The 23777-nt window shown below is 37.2% G+C and overlaps 1 protein-coding gene across 1 annotated transcript; it reads right to left on the bottom strand.

The window, feature by feature from the left end:
• Nucleotides 1-153: 153 nt before the first annotated feature.
• LOC141379279 (protein NYNRIN-like) lies at nt 154-3252 on the bottom strand. The gene is made up of 2 exons (XM_073933345.1): nt 2089-3252; nt 154-1569 (listed from the first exon to the last, which is right to left on the bottom strand). Exons 1-2 carry the CDS (start codon nt 2695-2697, stop codon nt 250-252), a joined length of 1929 nt encoding a protein of 642 aa, XP_073789446.1. The 5' UTR covers nt 2698-3252; the 3' UTR covers nt 154-249.
• Nucleotides 3253-23777: the final 20525 nt, after the last annotated feature.

The following is a 23777-nucleotide window of genomic DNA, read 5'->3' as shown; positions in this document are numbered from 1 at the left end:
GCCAGGTGGGGTGATGATGTCGTGCTGGATGATGGTGGTTCGGCCCGGTTTCTCTGAGAACACATCCTCGAACTGACCGACCAAGGCTTGCAGCTCCGCCTTCTGATTCGGTGAGAGTTGCTCACCTATGTGGACAACGGGAGAAGTTTCTTCTGAGAAGGCAACTAGATGACCTGGAGCTGCAACCCATTTCTTCATCAAGTTGATGTGGTAAAGTTGTTCTTCTCTTCTTCGTCCCGGCTGACGGACTCAATAGTTTACCGGCCCTACCCTTTCTACCACTGTATATGGCCCCTTCCAGGATGCCAAAAACTTCGAGGTGGTGGTAGGTATTAGGATCATTACCTTGTCCCCTGGGTGAAACTCTCTGGGTTGGGCGGGCCGGTTATATAATCGCTGTTGGGCGCGCTGGGCTTCGGTTAGATGTTGCTTGACGATGGGCATGACTTTCTCTATACGTCCTCTCATGTCCCGTACGTGCTCAATCACTGACCGTTGTGGGGCTGGCTCTTGCTCCCAAGCTTGACGAGCCACGTCCAATAGCCCTCGTGGTTGGCGGCCGAACAGCAATTCAAAAGGTGTAAAACCTGTAGATCCTTGGGGAACTTCTCTGATCCCGAAAAGCACGTACGGGATCATGAGGTCCCAGTCGCGCCCATCCTCTGCCACCACCCTGCGGAGCATCTGCTTCAGCGTCTTATTGAAGCGTTCCACCAAGCCATCAGTCTGCGGATGATAAACAGAGGTTTTTATTTGCTTTACCTTAAGGAGGCGGCAGAGGTCTGCCATCAACCGGGACATGAATGGGGTGCCCTGGTCGGTCAGTATCTCTGCTGGTATTCCTACCCGGCTGCATAATAAAAACAGCTCCTTAGCGATTGCCGATGACGTGGCTTTTCTCAGAGGGATCGCTTCTGGATATCTGGTGGCGTAATCGAGGATGACAAGGATGTGTTCATGTCCCCGGGCCGACTTCGGCAAAGGCCCTATCAAGTCCATGCCAATGCGGTTGAAGGGCACCTCAATGATGGGTAATGGTATCAGAGGGCTGGGGGGTGGTCGTTGGGGAGACGTTCTTTGGCAGATGTCGCATGCCTGACAATACCTCTTGACTTCTCCATCCAACCCGGGCCAGTGGAAACGATCTCTGATCCTCTTGATCGTGTTGGCTGCTCCTAGATGTCCTGCCATCGGGTGAGTATGTGCCAGTTCTAGAACAGTCTCCCGTTTGGTCCTCGGGACGACCAATAGCGTCTTCGTTTCCCCCCGCCTCTCTGCGACACAGTACAGCAGACCATTTTGCACAATAAAATGTGGGAGGGGGTGAGGGCTGGGAAACCGTTCGTTACCGTCTATGATCCGGACTTGTGGCCAGCAGTGCTTCAACGTTTCGTCTTCACGCTGTGCTCTTCCGAAATCGCCACCTGCGGTAATCTGTTGGAAGAGATCATAGTACAGGTTAGCCGATGATGACTCACCCCCTCTGTCGCTCTCGGTGGCCATCAGCGCTGGTTGGCGGTCCCGTGGAGCCCGTCCCTTGCTGTTCTTCTTTGCCCGAGCCGATCGAGCCTGATGGTGGGTGAGGAGATCATCGAACCCCGGCCAGTCTCTGCCCAGAAGGAGGGGTACTGGAAGATCTGGGACCACTCCTACTTCGATGCGCCAGCTTCCCGACTTCGTCGCTATGGTGACTCTTTGGGCGGGTACGTGGCGGGTATCACCGTGTATGCATGTAATCGGTATTCGACCTTTCCCTTCTTGATGGTATTTTAATGTGTTTGGGTGGACCAGTGTTATTGCACTTCCTGTATCCAGTGTGGCCGTCTGCGTTTTCCCGTCTAAACATACTTTTCGGGTGGGAGCTTTGGGAGGGACGTTGCGGTGTACCACGCACCCTGCCGTCCAGGCCGGGGTCGAGTGAGTTGTTGGCTCTGTGGGCATCGGCTCGTCGACTGGGCTGGGGACCGCCGGTCTGCTGCCTGGTCTTTCTGTGCCCTCCACCGGTCGCCATGGCGCATTTACCCTCCGGGGTGGCAGAGCCGCTCTCTCCCCAGTCTCCCGGGCCACGTGAGCTTCCGCCAGCTCCACCGCCTCCACCAAAGCGGCCAGCGAGTCGGGGTTCCTCATGCTGGTAAGTGTGCGGAGCCGTCTGGGTAGCGCCCTCATCATCTTTTCAATGACTACTTTCTCAGCGACCTGGACTGCGGTTGGATCTCCTCCCAGTAACCATAATCTTCCCAATCTGGATAAGTTGGCTGCTTGGGTCCGAACCGGCTGTTTGTCATCATATGACCACTGAGAAAATTGTTGTGCTGCGCTTATATTGGAGAGTCCCATTCTGGCGAGTATCTCCTTTTTCAATGCTTTATAGTCGTCATTTTTCGGTGTCTCTAATGCGAAATAAGCTCTTTGAGCTTCTCTAGTCAGGAATGGCGCTAACATCCTCGCCCAACTTTCCTTCGGCCATCTCTCTCTTTCCGCAATTACCTCAAAGGTGTGCAGGTAAGCATCAATATCGTCCAGGTCGCTGAGTTTTGTGATAAATCTATGGGCGCTCACCTCAGAAAACTGGCTGGAACCGGCCGCTTGGCGGAGCTGTTGTTCCATAAGATCTTGTCTGGCGGTGAGTTGTTCAGTTATCACTTGTTGTCTTCTTGAGATTTCCGCTAGATGGCGTACTACCTCTTCGATCGACATGACTCAGGAGGGGATGACAGCCGAGTAAGAGAGCGTGAGTGAGAGAGAGAGCGGATGCCTGTCTGTAAACAGAAGAAAAACAGAGAAAATTCAGTGGTTACTTCTTCTTACTGGTAAGTGCTGAATTTTTTTCCCTCTGAAAAAGCGCGCATTCTCCACCAGTTGTAGCGAGGCAGAGGGAAAACAGCGGCACAACAGGATGAGTTTACAGACAAGTCCCCGGAGGGTGCTTTATTTACAAAGTGAAGGTGTTGTAAAAGGTGCTCTTCTTTAGGGTGAGGTGCTCTGGTGCTCCGGGAAGTAGGTGAAGGACAGTGAGTAGTCGGGTGAAGGATCGTCACGAGCTGGAGTCCGCTAAGGAGAGACAGAGAGACAAGCATTAGCACAGGGAGTCATAGAATGAATGAAGCTCATCTTCTCCTGGCGTAGGTTGGGCTTATATGTCTCTCCGCTTGATGTCCTCCAGCTGTGTGCGATCCTGGCTTGATGAAGGTCCAGCTGGGTGAAATTAGCGACCAGGGCGACGTGGCATATAATTGCTCGCTACAATATATATATATATATATATATATATATATATATATATATATATATATATATATATATATATATATATATATATGTGATTTTTATTATATTATATGATATGATTATATTATATGATATTATTATATATGATTGCATTTTTGATGATAAAGTAGATCGAAAGGCAGAATCATGAAAAAAACAGTACTGTAGTGTGCTATTTCTGATAAAGTTATTGATTTAGTGCCAAGAAGAAATTCATTTCATTTTCCTTCGGATTAATCCCTTTATTTATCAGGGGTCACCACTGCGGAATAAACCGCCAACTTATTTAGCATATGTTTTACACAGCGGATGCCATTTCAGCTGCAACCCGGTACTGGGAAACATCCATACATACTTATTTACACACATACACTACGGCCAATTTAGCTCACCTAATTCACCTACACCACATGTCTTTGGACTATGGGGCAAACTGGAGCACCCGTAAGAAGAACAGGCGAACATGAGGAGAACATGCAAACTCCACACAGAAATTCCAACTAACCCAGCTGGGACTAAAACCAGTGACCTTCTTGCTGTGAGGAAACTGTGCCAATAGGTCCAAGAAGAGATTAATATATTCTTAATAAAGACAAGTACAAATGCTTTAAGGCCCCTAAACTGCACAGCTTTTTACAAAGTTTTTTGTTTTTGTTTTTACTTCTATTTTTATTAATCAACGACCTGAATATAATTTTTTATTTTATTTTATTTTTTTTTAGCTTAGGCTGAATTTTCAAGCGTGTGTTTCTACATGAATTGACATGAATTGATCCCCCCCCCCCCCCCCCAAAAGAATAAAGTAAATAAAGTAAAATTAATCTATTTTGAAAAAAAAAAAACTATTGTAAAAACTATTGAAAATTTGTATTATATTATTTATATTGTTGGCTAAAAATGCTTAAGATATTTAATATATTTAAACAGTTTTTGATGAATAAATTATTTATTTAAACTTCAATAATTCTAATGAGACAGACAGACAGTCAGACGGACGGTAGGTAGGTAGGTAGGTAGATAGATAGGTGGATGGATGGATGGATGGGTAGATAGATGGATAGATAGATTTTATTTGACTAAAATATTATGTTTTGACTTATAAGAAACATAATGATGATAGAAGTTTGTAAAGATAAAAGTTTTTACAGATTTCGAACATACATAATAAACAAGCTATAGGCTATATTGTACTTACTGAATTTACTGAAGTCTCATAAAACCAGTTTATTTGCATTCACCGTCATATCTCTTCTAATTATACTTTATGTGTCTTACTTTATAGAGTAATTAAAAAACTGTTAAAAAGTTGCTTTGACCTACAAAATCATTAAAAACAGGCCTACAGTGGAACAAGGAAAACTTTCATGTATTACATTAACACCTAAATTAGTTCATGAAGCACTTTAACTTACAAACACTAGCATGCAGTTATTCAAAACAGATGCTTCTCTTAAAACAGAGATGAACATTTTTTTATTCAATGCTATTTTTAGTGCTCTACTGCCATCCGATGGCTACCAGTCTAACTACAGAAGACTCCAAAGATCCTAATCTATCATAAAAATAATCCCTCATATCATTTTCTAATTCCTTTTCTATTACGTTTTTATCTTCGAGTGCAGTCTGTGATTATGGAGCGGCTTCTTGATCTTAAGTCTATCAGTATTAAGCTTCTCAAGCAAGCAGCAGGTGTGAAGTCAGCAGATGAATTCATGCGGGTTTCCTTTTCTGCTCTCATTCTGGCCCTTTACTTTTTTCCATACAGGGCTCGGGGGGAAATTCAGTGAGTGTGTTCTTTTGTTCCTCTGCACTAATGCCACATGTTACACTTCCTCAACCCAGATGAACTCTTGACTAATGGAAAATTATTGAAAACAGGAGTAGATGCAGGAGCAGGAGGTTGAAGACATATCGCTCGAATTCAGCGAATGGGGGAACATTAGTATCTCGGATTGAGGGATGGAAGTTGCAGGTCAGCCTGTTTAGATTCAAGGTGCTGCACCGTAAAGTCACATGGAGTTATTGTGGGTCATGGGAACCGGGCGAAGGGAGAGTGTGGTGTTTATGTGACAGGGCTTCCTATTTGAGCGTGCCCTGCTCTCTGGAACCTTAATGGCTTCCCTTTTCCCAGGCTGAGCTGATAAGGGCTCACAGTGCACTTCATAAGAAGAAATATGCCAGGCTTTACGCATACAAAAAAATCACACACATTAAGTAGATTTAAGATTGCAGGGTTGAAGGTTGTGTTTAAAGAACATTTGCATGCCTCTGAAGAATTCCACATCATGATAAAGAGGTTGTTGAAAATGGGCAATTAAAATGATGCTGTTATTTATGCATGGTCAGAACAGGACATACTGTATGAGGTTACGTTTACACAAAAAGGATTTTTAGAGTAATCAGCTTAGTCCATCAAGCATCAATTCAAAATCTCCACCTTAAAAAAAGCAACTCAGTTTGTAGCTCGTGTTTAGAGAATAATGGAGTTTAAAGACTTGATTTATACCCTAACATACACATCAGCTTCATTTATTCATTCATCATTCATTCATCATTCAATTTCTTTTCAGCTTAGTCCCTTTATTAATCAGGGGTCGCCACAGCGGAATGAACCACCAACTTATCCAGCACGTTTTTACGCAGCTGATGCCCTTCCAGTCGCAACTCATCTCTGGTAAACATCCACACATACTCATTCATACTCATACACTATACGGACAATTTATTCTACCCAATTCACCTGTACCGCATTACTTTGGACTGAGGGGAAACCGGAGCACCCAGAGAGGTTTCATTAAACTAACCAAAGATATGAATCAGTCCACTCTAAATAAAGCAAATGATACTAATATAAACATTGTCCCTTTAAACCAGAATTCTAAATGCGCATTCCAAAATAAAGATGTTTTGCTGCCTATCAAAAAACATGCAAAAAAACAGCAAAACAATCTAAATCGACATAAAATTAGTTTGTTTAAATAAAGGCAGATATGTCAATTATCCTAAAGGCTGAACATCCACTACTTTTTTCCACCACTGTACATAGTCAATATGAACTGTAATGTGCACTGACATGAATCTTATGACATGAGAGTATTTAAGAATTGTCATATTTGTGTGAACTATCCCTTTAAGACAGACAAATAAAAAAATAATAGCATGCACATAATTATGTGCTTTGTATATTAATTATTTATTGCAATTCCACATTAGCATGTGCATCCATATCAAGTATGTGTGTTAATATATGGAACATATTTACATTTATGTTGCTAGCCAACGTTCTTGCTGAAGTTTGCACAACTGATGAAAAGAAAATGAGGCCAATTAAGACTCAAGGTTTCATCCTTGAGCCAGTTTTATTTTCATTATATATGCGTCCTTTAGGCAGCGTAATTCAGAAATACGACATGAATTACCGTGAATTATCAGAACACACCCTCAACCATGTACCTAACGCCTCACAGTAGACCCTTAAATATACTGTATATGTGCATATATATCAGAATTATGAGACCCCCTTTGAATTTTTATTATTATCATTTTTTATATTTCCCAAATGATGTTTAAAAGAGCAAGGACATTTTCACAGTATGTCTGATAATATTTTTTTTCTTCTGAAGAAAGTCTTATTTGTTTTTTATTTTACTTATTTTGTAATTTTATGAACAATTTTCAGGTCAAAATTATTAGCCCCTTAAGCAAATGAGTTAATTAGAAATGAGTTCTTAAAACTATTGTTTAAAAATGTGCTGAAAAAAACCTTCTCTCCATTAATAATAATTCAGGGGGGCTAATAATTCTGACTTTTTGACCCCTTGTTTCTTTTCCCCCCAATTTCAGTTTAAAGGAAAAAATAATTTTTCAACACATTTATAAACATAAAAGTTTTAATAACTCATTTCTAATAACTGATTTATTTTATCTTTGCCATGATGACAGCAAATAATATTTGACTAGATATTTTTTAAGAGACTTCTATACAGCATAAAGTGACATTTAAAGGCAGGTTAGGGTAATTACGTAGGGTAGTTATTGTATGATGATGATTTTTTTTGTATAGACTATCGAGAAAAAAAACATAGCTTAAAGGGGCTAATAATTTTGACCTTAAAATGGTAAAAAAGAAAAAAAAAAAAAATATATATATATATATATATATATATATATATATATATATATATATATATTTTTTTTTTTTTTTTTTTTTTCTTGCCAAAATAAAACAAATAACACTTTTTCTAAGAAAAATATTATCAGACATACTGTGAAAATTTCCTTGCTCTGTTTAACATAATTTGCGAAATATTAAAAAAAAAGAATAAAAAATTTTAAGGAATTCAAAGGCTAATAATTCTGATAGGTATACAGTATAAATAAAGGGCTACTGTGAGGAATTAGGTACATGGTAGAGGGTGTGTTCAACAGCCCTAAATTCAGAACATTACAGTAGGTAGAATTATCTAAGAAATAATATTAAATACTCTTAAAGCAGACAATACTAGAAGTAAATAGAGTAATATCTCTACACAATGAAGCAAATATTGCAAATTGTCGATGTATACATTATAGATATAATACAAAATTCCTCATATCACAGGAAGGAATTTCAGAAAGAAACATCACAGTATCATGACAAATTACAGTACATAGGGTTCATCAAGGTTTCATCCTTGGATTCATTTTATTATTGTTTGTCCAGCATTGTAAAATGGATGAATGCATTTAAAAAAAAAAAAAAAGGATAAAACTAAAATTCTTATGAGTAAAAATAATGCACATGAGCAAGAGAGGACTGAAGCTGAATTGTGCTTTACAAAAAAAAAATTAAGGCTCCTGGGTGTTTAATCCCAAAATCAAATGACAAAAACAAGTAATCATCAAGTTTATATACTGTAGAAACATTGCTAGGATTCATTCTTAAAAAAAAAAGTTTAACGATGCTAAGAAACTAATTCATGCATTTATCTTCTTTCAATTTGATTACAGCAATGCTGTGTACACTGGTTTACCTAAGGGTTCTTTGCATGGAGCATGAGCAGCTAGAGAATTAATGAAATTGAAAAAATGAGAACATATTACACTGGTTTTAATAGATTTACATTGTCTACAATGACTTATGGCAGTTCATTACACTGTGGCGAAATAAGGGAATAAGCCAAAGGAAAGAGAGTAAGTGACCATGACTTCTTTTTAATGTATTTGCTTATACTCGTTTTTGTTTACTTTGTTCTCTGCATTTGCTTATGCATGTTGATTCATTTAAAGTCCTGAATACCTTATGATGACATTGTTTTTAAAGTCTGTTCTTCTTTTGAAGCACTTTGAGGTGTAAAAGTATAAAAAAGTATTATACAAATAAAATTTTATGACTATTAATGCATAGAAAGCTTAAACTGATCAGTTTAAAATGGCATATAAAAAGTTTAGTTGTCATCATGTTTAATAAAACGGAGATAACAACATGTTCTAGACCAGCAGGTGGTGCAGGAGTTCTTCATCTGCTTGTACATTTTAGTTCACATAATTTGACCCACCAGGGGAAAAAAATGCTTCTATTCACACAAAATGTAATTTCAGAAATGCATCAAATAAATATAAATCGCAAGCATGATGGAGATCACATTATGTGAACTGCTTGACTGATGTTCACTATTTAAAGAATCCTCTCAGTGCATTATTGTACGCACTGCACTAAAATACAATGATCTATTCTAGAGATTTAAGCACATACAATGTAGGAAGGAAATCTCAATATATGCTTTTAGTCTAATTGAACGCTGTCCCAGGAATTCAGTCTATTTAAAGTGAGCACTCCTAAATTCAATAGCCCAGGAAAGAAAGAAAGACAGAAAGAACGAAGGTTTCTGGGTAATTTCCCCAGTGGATGGCCATCTGAAGGTCAAGCCCTTTGCTTCTTTTATTAAAAGTACTTTGTCTCTCTGCTGTTTGCAAAAGCATTACAAACCAAGCAACAAAAACATCTATTTTCCAAGATAATGATCACAGTTTCAAATGTTCTGTCATTCTCTCCAGAACTGCAAGGTGATTGTGAAGCCGCTGTAGTGTGAAAGCGCTTTGGAGAATCACTTGCTGTGAGATTCCTGCGTCTGCTTCTTGAAAAAAGTTAATTCTTCAGAAAGTAAGAGCCATTCTGCTACTCTCTGTAGGCAACAAAAACTCAATCACATCCCAGTTCAGACGGATTTTATATCACTTGAGTAGAGGAAATTGTAAAAGATGTCTAGTTTTATTAGCTTTCTAAACTTCTTACTAGAACGAGCTACACAATATTGCCATATCGACAATTTAAAAAGATCAAAAAATGCACACCAGACTGTTCTTGCTGTGATTTTATTTCTCTGCACTGACTGCCGGCACTTTACCTGCAGTTTTTCATCCACTGTCAAAGCATTAGCATAAATGGCATGCCGCTACGCAGGCATCTGTTAATAAAACGGTCATGTGTACAACTATCCACACCAATTAGATGCTAATTGAGAAAGTAATAGATGGACAGAGGCACACTGAAGCCCGAAGAGTGATGTAAACAACATTTCCTTTTTAAAGTTATATTTATATCTCTCGGCCTGCTGTCACCCACAGGTCTGCATGCGGTCTTCATCCCCCGCAACAATGCTACTGATTCTGAACCTGATGATTGTCTAATCACAAAACCTGTAATCGTAATCACAGGAATTAGTCTACAGGAGAATGATGATACTTGTAGTTAAATAAAAATATGGAATTCATCATTTACATCGCCCACGAAAACAAAACAACATGTAATTTACCAGAGGTTGTGACAGAATGTTAATTGCTGCAATCTACTGAAAAATTATTTTATTTATATTATTTTTTTTTTTTTTAAGTTGAGTGAATGATTCAATGTCTCACTCATAAAGACTACTTTCATTACTGGATAAATCAGCATTATAAAACAAAGTTTCTAAAGAATGATTTAAGGACAGATACCGTAATAACAATATGAAAAATCAGTTGTCTCCACCTACTGGTGTAACATAAAAAAATATGCATTTGAAGCATTAACCCTCTGGGTTCTGAGTTGATTTTGGGGACCCAAAGAGGTTTTGACATGCCCTGACTTTTGTGCTTATATCGGCTAATTATTACATATTATTGACCACTGTTACATAGTATATGAAACATGTATTTTTGTGTATTAATCACAAATTGTTCTACAAAAATATATGGGAAATATTGATGTACATGCTTGTGTTTTTTAGAAAAAAAAAAAAAAAAAAACACTGAATGGGCCTGAATAAGACGTTTGAGTAACTAGTCTTGTAAGCTTGGATACTTTCCTCTTAATTATGTGAAAATTATTCTGTTCTTTCATTCAATGAAAACATTACTGTCACGGTCACACAAGAAAGACAAGGAGGATTATCTCTTTTCATCAATTTATTCAAAACAGTGTTGAAAGTTCAATAGGATAAGCAGGTAAGTGATATTCTTGGATGGAGAGCAGACTTGTAACCAGTTCACAATGCAAACAAGGATCTTCATGCAACCACTAGGGTATAAAGTCACTTCCTTTAATCACAGCTTGTGCATCCACAAGTTTAAGAGAAATGACAATAGGAGAAGGGAAAAATCCACAGAAGAAAGGGAGCCAGGAAGAAGGTGAGGTGAACCATCTGACTTCGATTCCAGCCACCGAATGACTTGAATCGATGAGGATTTATAGGGCGCTTGATTGTGCAGCTGTGTCTGATCAAAACTCAGGTGAGAGTGCCGTCGTAATGAGAGGTGGCTGGTGAATGACAGCAGTGATTGGAGCTGAATGAACGAGCTGGTGAGTGAGAATGGTGATATGTGCAGCAGAAACCAGCTGAGGATGTGACAATTATAATGATTTACATTTTGTAAAGTTTGTGTTGGGTCAGGGTGATGCAGTGGTGCAGTGGGTAGCGCTGTCATAAAGGTCACTGGATTGAATCTCAGCTGGGACAGTTAGCATTTCTGTCTGGAGTTTGCATGTTCTCTCCGTATTTGCATGGGTTTACTTCGGGTGCTCCAGTTTCCCCTCCAAAGACATGCACTATAGGTGAATTGGGCAGGCTAAATTCTCCAGTGTATGTGAGTGTATGGGTATTTCCCAGTGATGGGTTGCGGCTGGAAGGGCATCCGCTGCATAAAACATATGCTGGATAAGTTGGTGGTTCATTCCACTGTGGTGATCCCAGATTAATAAAGGGACTAAGCCGAAAAGAAAATGAATGATGAATGAATGCTTTGGGTCAGCACAGCTGTATGCGTGGGTGTGTCTATGATCATGAATAACTCGCACCTGGAGAGACAAAAGCACCGACTAGCTAATGTTCACCCATTAAGGGCATTGTAAAACAATGTGCAGCTGCAAAAGCTAGCCCAATCTAAATGCTTGTATTACTTGCTGTCTCATGACCATATAAACGCCATGGATAAACAATGTATGTGTACTTTTACAGGATGCACAAGTAAATATTTGAAATGTTATAAAACATGTTTGTAAAACTGTTGCAATAAAAAACTTTCTTGCGCATAAATCCAGCATTTAAAGGGATAGATGAAATGAAAATTACCTCATGATTAAGTTGGCCTCAATCCACCCCATCAATTCATTCAATTTACAAGGGAGCTAATACATGTTAGGGTATAGCAGTTGGGATACAGTTTTAGTCTATCATTGCTAGCTTTGTTTTACAGTACCCTGGAACGTTAGTCTATTGTGAACATGCACACGACAGTTAGCGGAAGCTATATAGAGATAATAATAAGTGTTAGTTCAACCAAAAAATTAAAATTATGTTATTAATTCCTCACCCTCATATGATATACATTTATATGCTTTAAACATTTTCAGCAGAATTGTGTATGTCAGCTTTTATGTCAAAAGATTAATGTAAACACAGCTCACTGTAAACGTTCTTAATATGCTTAAACCTTTTCTAACATAACAACGGATTACCTTAGTTTGAAGTGGTATTTGTAAGCAATTAAATGTAAGCAGAATATGGCTGCTTGGGAAGCATAGAGTGCCATCTACTGTTAAAAACTAAGCTCAGATCGATTAAAGAGAGAATACTGATGAATTGTGAAAATCTTCAGAACTGATTTCTTTAAAAATTTACCTCAGCTTTAGAAATAACAATACTGTCCAGTCAAAAAGACTAAATACTGAAGCAATTTCCTACACTGTGAAAATTATATGATTAATTAGTCCTGACAGCAAATGTTTTTTTAAGTAATTGTAACTTATGAAAGTAAGTTAATCATCTTCTAAACTGTTACACAAGCTGTTTTAAGTCAGGTTAATATAATATGAGTTCAATGGACTCATAAGTTTAATCTGATTCAGCTTAAAAATTTAGGGCAACCAGGATTTTACAGTGTATCTGCACATGCCACTTGCTCCGGGCATTATGTATGCATATTTGAATATTCGCTGTGATCATACTTATCAAAGGTTAATTAGACATTGGTGAATATGATCACATACTTGAATCAAGATCCCAATCATTTTATGATAAATCAAAAACTCTATCTGAAGCATAAAAAAACAGTCCGCTCCTATTAGCATGTGCATCCTCAGTAATGATAATCCTACCGAACAACCATGAATTTGTGAGCAATCACGGTCATTATGGACAATGCAATGTTAACAAACGTAAAAAGGTTATCCTGTGCAGGGTCTACTAATTGATGCAGAAGTTTTTAATGAGGAGCATTGAGAAACGGACAGTAAATGTCAGGTATAAGTGCTCCACCCCTTGCAGGAGAAAATGTCAAGGATCTATGGCAGGAAAGGAGCATGGGTACGCCATCGCTTACGGGTTCATTTTCTACTGCATAATTGCAGAAGCCTTCTCTCTAGTTAACACTGCTTTTTTGAATGTGAATAATATTACAAAGGTCAACCTTACTGGCGAGCTCACTAGCATAACATACTAAAGAACAGTGGAAAGAAAGGGGACTGATTATGTGAGGAAAACATTTTCATTATTTTAGAAAGACTTAAAGAGTGGCCTGTTAGTCACATGGTTCCATAGTCATGCTACATTATAATCTCATTTAACAGAGGCATAAATGAAATATATCAAATTTATATAAATAAAATATTAAAAATCTTTACTGTACAAAGAAGAATTTATATGATAAAAATATTAAATGAAAACATATTCAAACAGTTGGATTATTTTTTAACAAATGACATTTTTGATTAAGAGTGAGAGCAATGACCTTTACATTACAACCGATTTTTATTTCACATAGCTCTTTTGTAGTTTCTAGTTCAGGGTGTCCGCGGGGTCTTAAAAAGTCTTAAAATGTCTTAAATTTCAAAAGCAAAATATTAGGCCTTAAAAGGTCTTTAATTTACTAAAATTTTATGTTGTAGGCCTTAAATCATTTTAAACAGGTCTTAATTTTCCTCTGTCCAAGTAAAGCTACCCAGTCGTGCCGACATCCATCCAATCCCCGACGATCTATCGCAACAAACAACTTATTTTTATATTGAGGTGTGTTTTAATGCAAAGAGCTGCAATTCACAACAGCTGTTAGATATTTTTACAGCAAATTCTCCAAATTAAACTTTCTAAATTTGCTAATAAAAATACACTCTTCGCCCTGGCACATGGTCTACCAGGGCTATGCTTATTCTCTTTATGAGTTATGGGTGTGTTTTGAGCATAATGTGCATTAAACCAATCAGAGACTTGTCTCCCATTCTCTTTAAGAGTCAGTTGTGCACCATCATTTGCTATTTGGCAGACTTTGTAAGAGGAAAAACTGAAGGCTTCACTAGTGAGAAAACAGTTAAATAGGTCACCTGCACACAAAAAAAGAATAAGTCTCCTCCATTCGGCCTCTTTACTTTTTCTTTCACTTTACTTTTACTCTTTCCTTTACCCATTTCCTTTCATAGATAATGGAAATGGTGTTTTACACACTCCACTGAAGACATCCATCAGCCCACATAATTAATTTTGTTTGTGAAGTGCAAAGATTTGTTTCAAAACTATTTCTAAATTCAGTTCTAAGTTCCTGCAAATGAATAAATGAACAATAATAATAAAGTGTGGTCAAAAAACTTCATACTATTTTTATGCCCCATATGGTCGAAAACTTGACAGGTAGACGTTTCTAAACTTGTTTTTATTAAAACAAATATAAGTATGCACAGGGCTTAATTTGAGCCGGAACACGCCAGATCCAGACTCGGCACCTCTGAAATATAACTCAGTCTATTTTAGTTCTATAAAATGGCAAGGTGCCAACAATGCATCTTAACACACCTCCTTAATAGACCGGCACACCCATGAGTTCACAAAGTGGCTCTAATGAATTTGCTATTTAAACAACGTGGCACAAACCGTAAAAAATAGAGTTGCACTGGTCTCAAAACAGCAACAAATTGCACAAAACATGTCTTGTGCCTTATTGCGCTGGGTGTATGACAGGGCCCTAAGTGTTTATCCCTGTATAAGTCTAAAATTTAATTCATATAGATCTTAAAAGTGTTTTAAAAAGTCTTAAATTTGTACTTGATGAAACCTGCAGAAACTCTGTAGTCATCAAATTAAACAACCATATTTCATAGCACTGACAATAACAATATTTCTTAAGCATAAAATCAGCATATTTGAATGAAGGATAATGTAACACTGTAAACTGGAGTAATGATGCTGAAAATTCAGCTTTTTGCCATTAGAGAACTAAACTGCATTTTAAATACATCTAAAAACAAAAGATTTTTTTGAATTGCAAATATCTTTTACATTTTGCTGTATTAATATTGAAAAAAGGCAGCAATGTTGAGCATGATTTACATTTTTCAGAACACAATCGAACGACTCTGCGCCATCTGATCCCCAAACACTACAAAATTTCAGTAATTACTCAGTTTTGACAAACTATATTTTTGTTTTCATTTACACTTAATATAGTACATGTACCATTTCAAATGTGAATTAATTATATTTAGCAAAATATTAACATATGTAGTAAGCATTTGGTAAAGAATTTATAGTTCTCCCAAGACTAGCATAAAGATTGATATGGTTTGTTTTGGCAGTGCCTTTAATGTCCAAATGAGGGCAGTGAGATTCAGTAATTGTTCTTTGAGCGTATGGCTGCTTTCTCCTCTTGTATGGGAAGTTTTTGATTTTTCATGCAGCTTCAATTATGAGAGAAACCGACAACCAATTTAATTTCCAAAGAATTTGAATAGTTATTCCACTCCTAATTATGAAGACATGCTGATTCATAAAGGCAATCATTTAAATGAATTACACACTTCAGTTTGTAAAAAGGATAAACAAAGAATTAATAAAAAACATTTGTTAGTTCCTCAAATTAAAATCAATCCTATTGGAAACGGTAGCTCTGAAAGGGAAGAGGTTTCAGTGACTGCTGTGACCAAATATTTAATTTTTTTTCTCCTCTGCAGATATCACAAGCTCGTAAATCAAAATGCCTTGTCTATACAGTTCTTGAAGGACAAAGGGAATGGAATAGTGCATTTTCAATTTCCTCTCTCTTTTGGATGCTTATGTAAGCAGCATAAATGTATTTATTTGCGCCTCCTGTTTTACTGGCAAGCACAACAAACAGCAAATGAATCATTTTCGTGCAGAACCACAGCCCCGTTCATCGCTTATTCTCTCTCGCAGTGAACCAGGAACATCAGGGCCATTTTGAAGATGGATTGGCACTGGTTTTGAAGAGCTCTTGCAGACATGGAAGTGGATTTACAACAGAGTAGTGGCGGTATGATCTAGAGGGCTTTGATGCCATGTGGAATGTCATATGGTGATTAATAAATTTAAGTGACAGAAATGTCTTCTCTCCCAGAGAGGCAGGGGGCGTCTGCGGGATAAATTCATCCTACGAGGTGAAGAACACGCAGCTCAAAGAGGCCCAAAAATAGAAGCCTGTCCAACAGAGCTGGAATGCTGGATTTGAGGGAGTTTATACCACTCTCTGCAATACATTTTTCATGTACAGTCAAACATGTGCAGGACACTAGAGAACCACTGCAAATGCCTCCCATCACCATAACAATAATGCACCAAGTATGCTTCAGTATTAGACTGCATTTGCACAGCTTTTTTACAGTATACTTAATTGCCTGTGTGGACACAAGCACACTAAGCATAGCTCCTTTCACACATGCTTCTCTGGAAAATTACTGGTAAATTATCATAAATGGATCATACATGAATAGGCCCCTTTTTAAAAAAATATTATAAGTGAATTTTATGTTAAAGAATTACTGGATTATTAATTTTACAGATATGTCTAAGGTGTTGCAAGTAAATATATGGCCCTGATGTAGCCATTTTTGGGGTACCAAAGATTTAGTCCCAGTTTAATTCTAAACAACTTGATATGTTAGCCTTTACATCCTTATTAGCTTGGCACCATATTTTACCACACTGGAAATCAAATAATGCTGACAAATGCCTGAAATCACAGGCAAATTGGTGCTCATTCACATGACTTACAATCACACAGTCTGAACTATCAAAGACGTGATCTGAGAGAATCACTGATGAGTCGCCGACACCCATGAGATATTTGGCATGCTAAATATCTGGACCTGTCTGCAATTCAAATCATGCCATGTAAAATGTGATCTGATTGTAAATAACATTGGCGATCACCTACAGCCAATGAGAGAGCAGGATCTACTAGCATGGGTACCCACAGGCCATTGGGAGACTGGGGGAGAAGTTAAAAGCGCTCAGTTTCAGTTTATTTGGACCCAAGAAATGATGGAAAAACTAGTGAAAATTTGGCTGGAGCGCCTGTGTCTGTTTGACGTGTCATAGGAGCAATACCACAGCCGGGTCGAAAAAATAAAAAAGCTGAGGAAAAATTACCTTCAAAGGCCCGATGAGCAATGTATGTACATTTTCTACCCCACTGAAGGCTTCTTTGTCATTATGTAATAACAAAAGACAACATTACCTTATGTGAGAACAGAGCGGGTGTGAACGGTGCTCACAAGAGACATTCAAGATACAAAAAAGCACACACAGTGGCCTCTCGCAGATTCACAAAACAAAAACTGCAAAAATACGTACCTCCTGGGACATATTTTGCGGTCTCCAGAAATATCCACAGGACTATGTTTCAGAATGAGCCTGGGTTGGGATTTTACTCAGACTTAAATGTGTCCCGTAATAAAACAACAAAAGCTCTTTTTCCCGAACTTTCCTTTCCCTCTGGTATTGATAAATACTTAGGTGTGACTGGTAACAAGGTGTTATTACTATCTTTGATAACTTCTGATTAAATCAAAAAAGATGAGTAAACCTTCAAGTCACTAGTTAACTTTAACAAAATAACCATTCATTGCTCTTATAGGTTATTTAAAGAAAAGGAATTGCAAGTCTGTATACAAGCCGGCCCACAGTGCAGAGCTCTCAAGCTCAACACTACAATTTGGACTTCTATCCATATTCTTTGATCAATCTTTGAGTATTTGATGCTGTGCATTAATTTCAGAATTGTTTTTTTTTTGTTTGTTTTTTATTTTATTCTATAATTGGCATAATAGACTTTCATCTGGAAAATAAAGTGTTAAGTTTTGATGCATTCTGAATTCTCCTGAAATATTTTATATCCAGTAAATTATGTGGAGGCTGGTGCTACCTTGATCTGTGTACACAATATTCAAACCAATTGCACAAGACTCTTTGGAGCAGTTGGCACTTCAGCTCAGAGACTATTCGATTTCTGGTTATCGCTGATTTAGCAAGTTGTATGGAAATGATTAAAGTAACTATTAATTGGGTAATAATTAACACTGCATAAACCCTGTCCGTGAGAACACGTAGACCCCTGGGTCGCACTGAAAAACGGCATTGGGTCTGTGGAAGCTTACAATACCATGTTTTTTTGAAGTTCGAAAAAGTTAGATGCTCTGAGAAAACTTATTTCTTTAAAAAGTGGCAATGTTTTTTTAACTTATAAGTCTTCTATCATCTATTCTTCCCTTTTGTTAAAAAACAACAAAGACAAAGATATGTATAAATTTGTATTGTAATAGGGTTTGTTTGTTTGTTTGTTTTTTCACAATAAAAATTCTGAACACACACAAAAAAAAAAAAAAAAAAAAAAACTGTGAATTTGATCTGGTAATTCTGGAAAATGAGAAATGCTCTGTGTGAATGAGCTGATGCGAGATGTTAAAAAATTCTCATGTCAATGGCGATTCACTCCATGCTGTTTATGGAAATAATAAATCCTTTATCCAGACACATTTAGTTGCTGCTTTGTTAATCAGGCAACATTTCTATTTTTCTTCTTAGTGCCAACTGTGGAAAAAATTATTGCTAAAATGCTTGTGATAAACAGCTGTGGGTTTAACTGAAAGCGCTGTGTTCAGCTGTGTGACACAAAGGGGAGTGCGATTTGCCAACTGGTGAGTCAGAGCCAGAGCAGAAAGAGAAAGAGAAAGAGCTCTATTTAAACAATCTAGGCGCAAAGTCTAAAGTGCATGGTGCACAAGCATTAAAGGCGCGTCCGAATCTACTTTTGCTATTTTAAGGACAGAAAAATACGCTCTGCGCCCCGGCACATGGTCCAACAGTGTTGTGCTTTGAGCATATCATGCATTAAACCAATCAGACTCTCATCTCTCATTCTCTTTAAAAGTCAGTTGTGTTGCACCATGGCACATTTGCTATTTACATGGCAGACTTTGTAAGAGGAAAAACTAAACGCCTAACTAGCGAGAAAACAGTTAAACAAACAATCTGCAATGCGTGAATAAAAAACGAACGTCCGCTATTCGACTTCCGAACTTTCTCTTTACTTTACTTTTACTCTTTACTCCTTTACTTTCATGGATAAGAAAACATGGTTGTATGCACTCAACTGAAATTTAGTTTGTTAAGCGCAAATATTTGTTTATATACAAGTTATATACAAACACATGTACTATTCTTATGCCCTCCAAAACAATAACAAAATAATCATTTTTGTAACATTTTAGTTCTTTATTTTTTTTTCATATGTAAATATATTTGTGTATTAAACAATGTGTTTAGCGTTTGGACTCACTTAGGCGCACAACCAACGTCCTCTGCGTTGGACTTTAGACTAGGTTTTAGATGGTCAATGGGATGGTCTATTTCAGTTCCTCAAAATAGCAACACGCCAACAATGTGCCTCAACACACCTCTGTTCTAGACTGGCACACCCATGAGTCCACAAAATGGCACAAATAAAATTGTCATTTAAACAACATAGTACATTACATGAACATTAGGATTGTGCTGCTCTGAAAATAAAAACAAATCATGCCTTATTGCGCCGGGTGTATGGTAGAGCTCAAATAGTCAAAAGCTACAATCTAGTTTTGTCTCTTCCTTGACCATTTGACCAAAGCCCAAATACTGAGCCATTCAGCCAGGCCCTGAATCTGTATGAGCTTTATTTGCAAAAAAGACACTGTTTGCAATAATAATACATGCATGTGATGTTTTTATCAATGGTGGAGACATGATTTTAAACTGATATCAATCATTTTCACAGTGTTTTGTTTGTAGAGAACTCTGTATGCTGCTAGCAGTCTTGTGAATAAAATCTGGGCTGTAAACCAAATAAAAAAAGAAAAAAAGGAAAGAAAGAAAAGTATAACCCCAAGGCTGTTAAGAAGTCGATTCCAAAGTACCACAGGGTAACTTGGACAAATTAGTCTTAAATTATCAGTTGGAAACTGTTTCTGGAGCCTGCTGATTAGTGTACTTTCAGTGTATTATAGTCACTTTGGATATAAAATTTGATGAAAAACTAATTAAAATTTTAATGAGGCATCTTGAGAAAAGCTTCCTGCCAAACAACAATGAAATCAACTGAATGTAAATAAACACTAATTTAATGTAATTACAACCTTTTAAAATAATTATAGAATTATATAGGGTGGAAATACAAATTGCCTCTGAGAACCAAAGAGATCAAAAGTTCATATGAAATTACAAGTGTGATAAAGACGTTATGCAAGTAAAATAAGATAAACAGTAGGAGAAAAATCCAGGAATTTGGAAAGTCTGGTTATTTTAAGCAACATGTAGGCTATGAGTGGGATGTAAAGAAGCTTGTTTGGCTAATTGGCTTTATGCTTAGTGGTTCTGAGCATATGTGCTTGGTCTCACACAAAATCTTTTCAGCTCTCACATATTTAAAAGCAGCTGTGTATGCGACTATGTATGTGCGCCGGATATTAGAGCAAGGAAAACAGAAAGCTCATTGATAGAGTAAAGGAATGAAAGAGAAATAATCAAGAAAATCTGAACTATTATCAAAACCATACACATATTTAAGTGTCATCTACTTTGTGAAGGTAATTGAAGGAACGTGCATGTCGAGAAGTGCTCTGTACAAGGCTATGTGTGTTTGAAAAGCTTAAATTGAGCCCTGAAAACTTTTTTAATGATGCCATTACACTTTAGGTGTAAGGCTCTTGATGCACTTAAATACTGGAGCAATCAACAAATAGCAAATTATTTTGAAGGACATCATATTCAGTTTTTATAAATTAAATGGAAATACTCAACTTGCCATTTTCATTCATTGCCAATACAGTACGTGCAACTCCATGTAGAACAAATCCTGCAAAAACAGAAAAAATGTCGTTTTTAAGTACAGAATCAGAAGGAAATCAAAGAAAAAAAATTCCATTTGAGACCTTGAATCAGTGCTCAGAATTAAGCTCCAAATATTGTTTTCTGCAAATTATGTATTTGTTTTAAATACACCCTGAATGTCACATGCTAATGTGAATTTTAGTTTAAAAATCTATAAATGTAGTGTCAGTAAATGTGGATTAAACCTGCAAAAACGTCAAGAGAAATTTGAAACATTAAACTGTCCTTAAAGATAAATTGATAAATTTTTACATCCATTCATTCATTTTTCTTCGGCTTAGTGCCTTTATGCATTTGGGGTCGCCACAGTGGAATGAACCACCAACTTATCCAGCATATTTTTACAGTGGATGTTCTTTCAGCTGCAACCCAGTACTGGGAAACACCCATACACTTCTGCATTCACACACTCAAAATAAAAAGATTACTGCTGCTTGTTTACGTTACCTTAAAATGAGCTGAAATAAAACAATTCGTCTAATATCTTAGGCTAATTTTATGGAATCAGTTTAGTCTCAAAAGAAATTCATGCAAAAGACACGATGTACACATGCGTAGCCAAATTCACGTGCGTAAAATATTTATTTATATTCACAAAAAATTTTCACATGCTCAAAATAAAAATACATTTTCATAAAATACGTTTCACAAATGCAAAACACTATTTGCAAATGTATAAGAGTGTACAAAAAGTTTTGAATGTTAAAAACTTGCGAGTTTATCCTGAATGAGAATGTGCAAATCCTCTTTCACGTACGACTCCCCCTGGATACGTGTGTGAGTATTTTTGAGACTTTCCTGCCAGAGGCAGGGTAACTCGTACCTTTCAGCCAATCAGATGAGAGCTGTAGTCAATGACACAAACTCTGCGCTTCATTTCAAAAACTACTCACACACGTATCCAGGGGGAGTCGTTTTTGCACATTCTCATTCAGGATAAACTCGCAAGTTTTAAACATTCAAAACTTTTTGTACACTCTTATACATTTGCAAATGGTGTTTTGCATTTGTGAAACGTATTTTATGAAAATGTGTTTTTATTTTGAGCACGTGAAAATTTTTTGTGAATATAAATAAATATTTTACGCACGTGAATTTGATTTTATGCACGTGAATTTGGCTACGCATGTGTACATCGTGTCTTTTGCATGAATTTCTTTTGAGACTAAACTGATTCCATAAATTTATTTGTTCAGTGTTCAGTCCACTTAAAATTGTAAACCATTAAGTTAATTTAAGCGTTTTGTGTTGGACAACATGACGGAATAGTGTTGGCCAAACAACCTGGTTAGGGGATTTGTATATCCCAGCGTGCTTTACGTAGGATTAAATTAAGAGAGCGAATTGTTGACAAACAAGTAAAGACTTGTTTTTATTTCAACTTTAGTTTAAAGATTTAGAAGATTTGCATGTAATGTTATGAGTTTTGAGGTTACAATCTTGCAGAAGCATCCATGCTTTGGGTGTTGGTAGCTATGTTAGCAGTTTGTTGCTTTGCTCAGTGAGCAGTAACCTAAAATTAGTTCTGAGATCAGTCTCAATCAACTGTATGTAACTCATGAAATATGCATTAAAAATTGATCCAATGAGTTATGTTTTTGAGTGTACACATACACTACGGTCAATTGAGGTTAACTAGAGCGCACATCTTTGGAATGCAGGGGAAACCAAAGCACCCGGAAGAAACCCACGGCAACACAGGGAGAACATGCAAACTCTACATAGAAATGTCAACTAACCCAGCCAGGACTCCAACCAGCGACCTTTTTGCTGAGATGCGACAGTGCTAACCACTGAACCACTGTGTCACATTGATAAATAATTTTCAAAAACAAATTTTATATAATATTGGGGTGTAAAACTGTCATTATCACATGTATATCATACTGTGATCCTCAGTAAAAACATTCACAATACTTTGGTATATTCATTACATATTTTAGCATTTTTAGCAATTGTAATGTTGCTGCCCGAAGAAGCATTATGCTATGTTTTAATGTGAAATGTGTATGTCTCTTGTTTTTCATCACGATAATGGTTGGATTTATCTTCTGAATGATATATGATTATCATTAATGGAGTGGGAATGTTTTTGGTTATTAAAACCATCAGCTTCATTCTATTCCTCACATAAACATGCCAGAAGGCTTGGAATACAACATGATTTGTATAAAATGGTTTTCTGTGTGTGATAAACACTGAACCCGACTGTTATCTGCCTGTTATGTGTTTTATATTGGGGAGAAGTTTGTTTAATGTCTGGTGCTCAAACTTATCTATCAAATATAAAATGTATGCATGTGTCTGAATCTGACAAAGCAAACACGTGAAAGTGCCCTGTGCAATGAAAAGTTATGCCACAGAGGTCTCCAGTACATTAAAAAGTGGTGCTGAGGGGTCCTGACCATGTGTCAAAATGTGATGAGTTGGGAGTAAAAATGTGATGTTGTCAAACTTCAGTTTGAGTTCACACTTCAGTTTGTGGTTTCCTGGGAATGTCTGGTGACATTACAAAGTTGAGGTCAGGACTGTAACTGGACTACTGCAGAAGTCATTCTGCTGTGGATTTACTCTTGTGCTTTGGGTCACTGTCCCAATCCATACTGTAGCTTTCCACCCTCAAACTTTCTTTAAATTTGTTCTGAAGTCTGAAATTATTTAAGTTTCATCAGCACCATGTGTACAAGTGCCTAGTGCACAGGGTATTTAAAGAATCTACAGTTTTATACCACCAACTGTGTTAAAATGTACTGTAAATTACTATCAGGAAGACTGTTGTATTTTACAGTGAAATTAAAAATGTTAATGTTAATCAACATTCTCTACATATACTGTAAAGCAAATAGC

The sequence above is a fragment of the Danio rerio genome, chromosome 20 (genome assembly GCF_049306965.1).
Source record: "Danio rerio strain Tuebingen ecotype United States chromosome 20, GRCz12tu, whole genome shotgun sequence".
Lineage (NCBI taxonomy): Eukaryota > Metazoa > Chordata > Actinopteri > Cypriniformes > Danionidae > Danio > Danio rerio.
The sequence above is the reverse complement of the archived record's forward strand: the minus strand, read 5'-3'. Positions and strand labels throughout refer to the sequence as shown.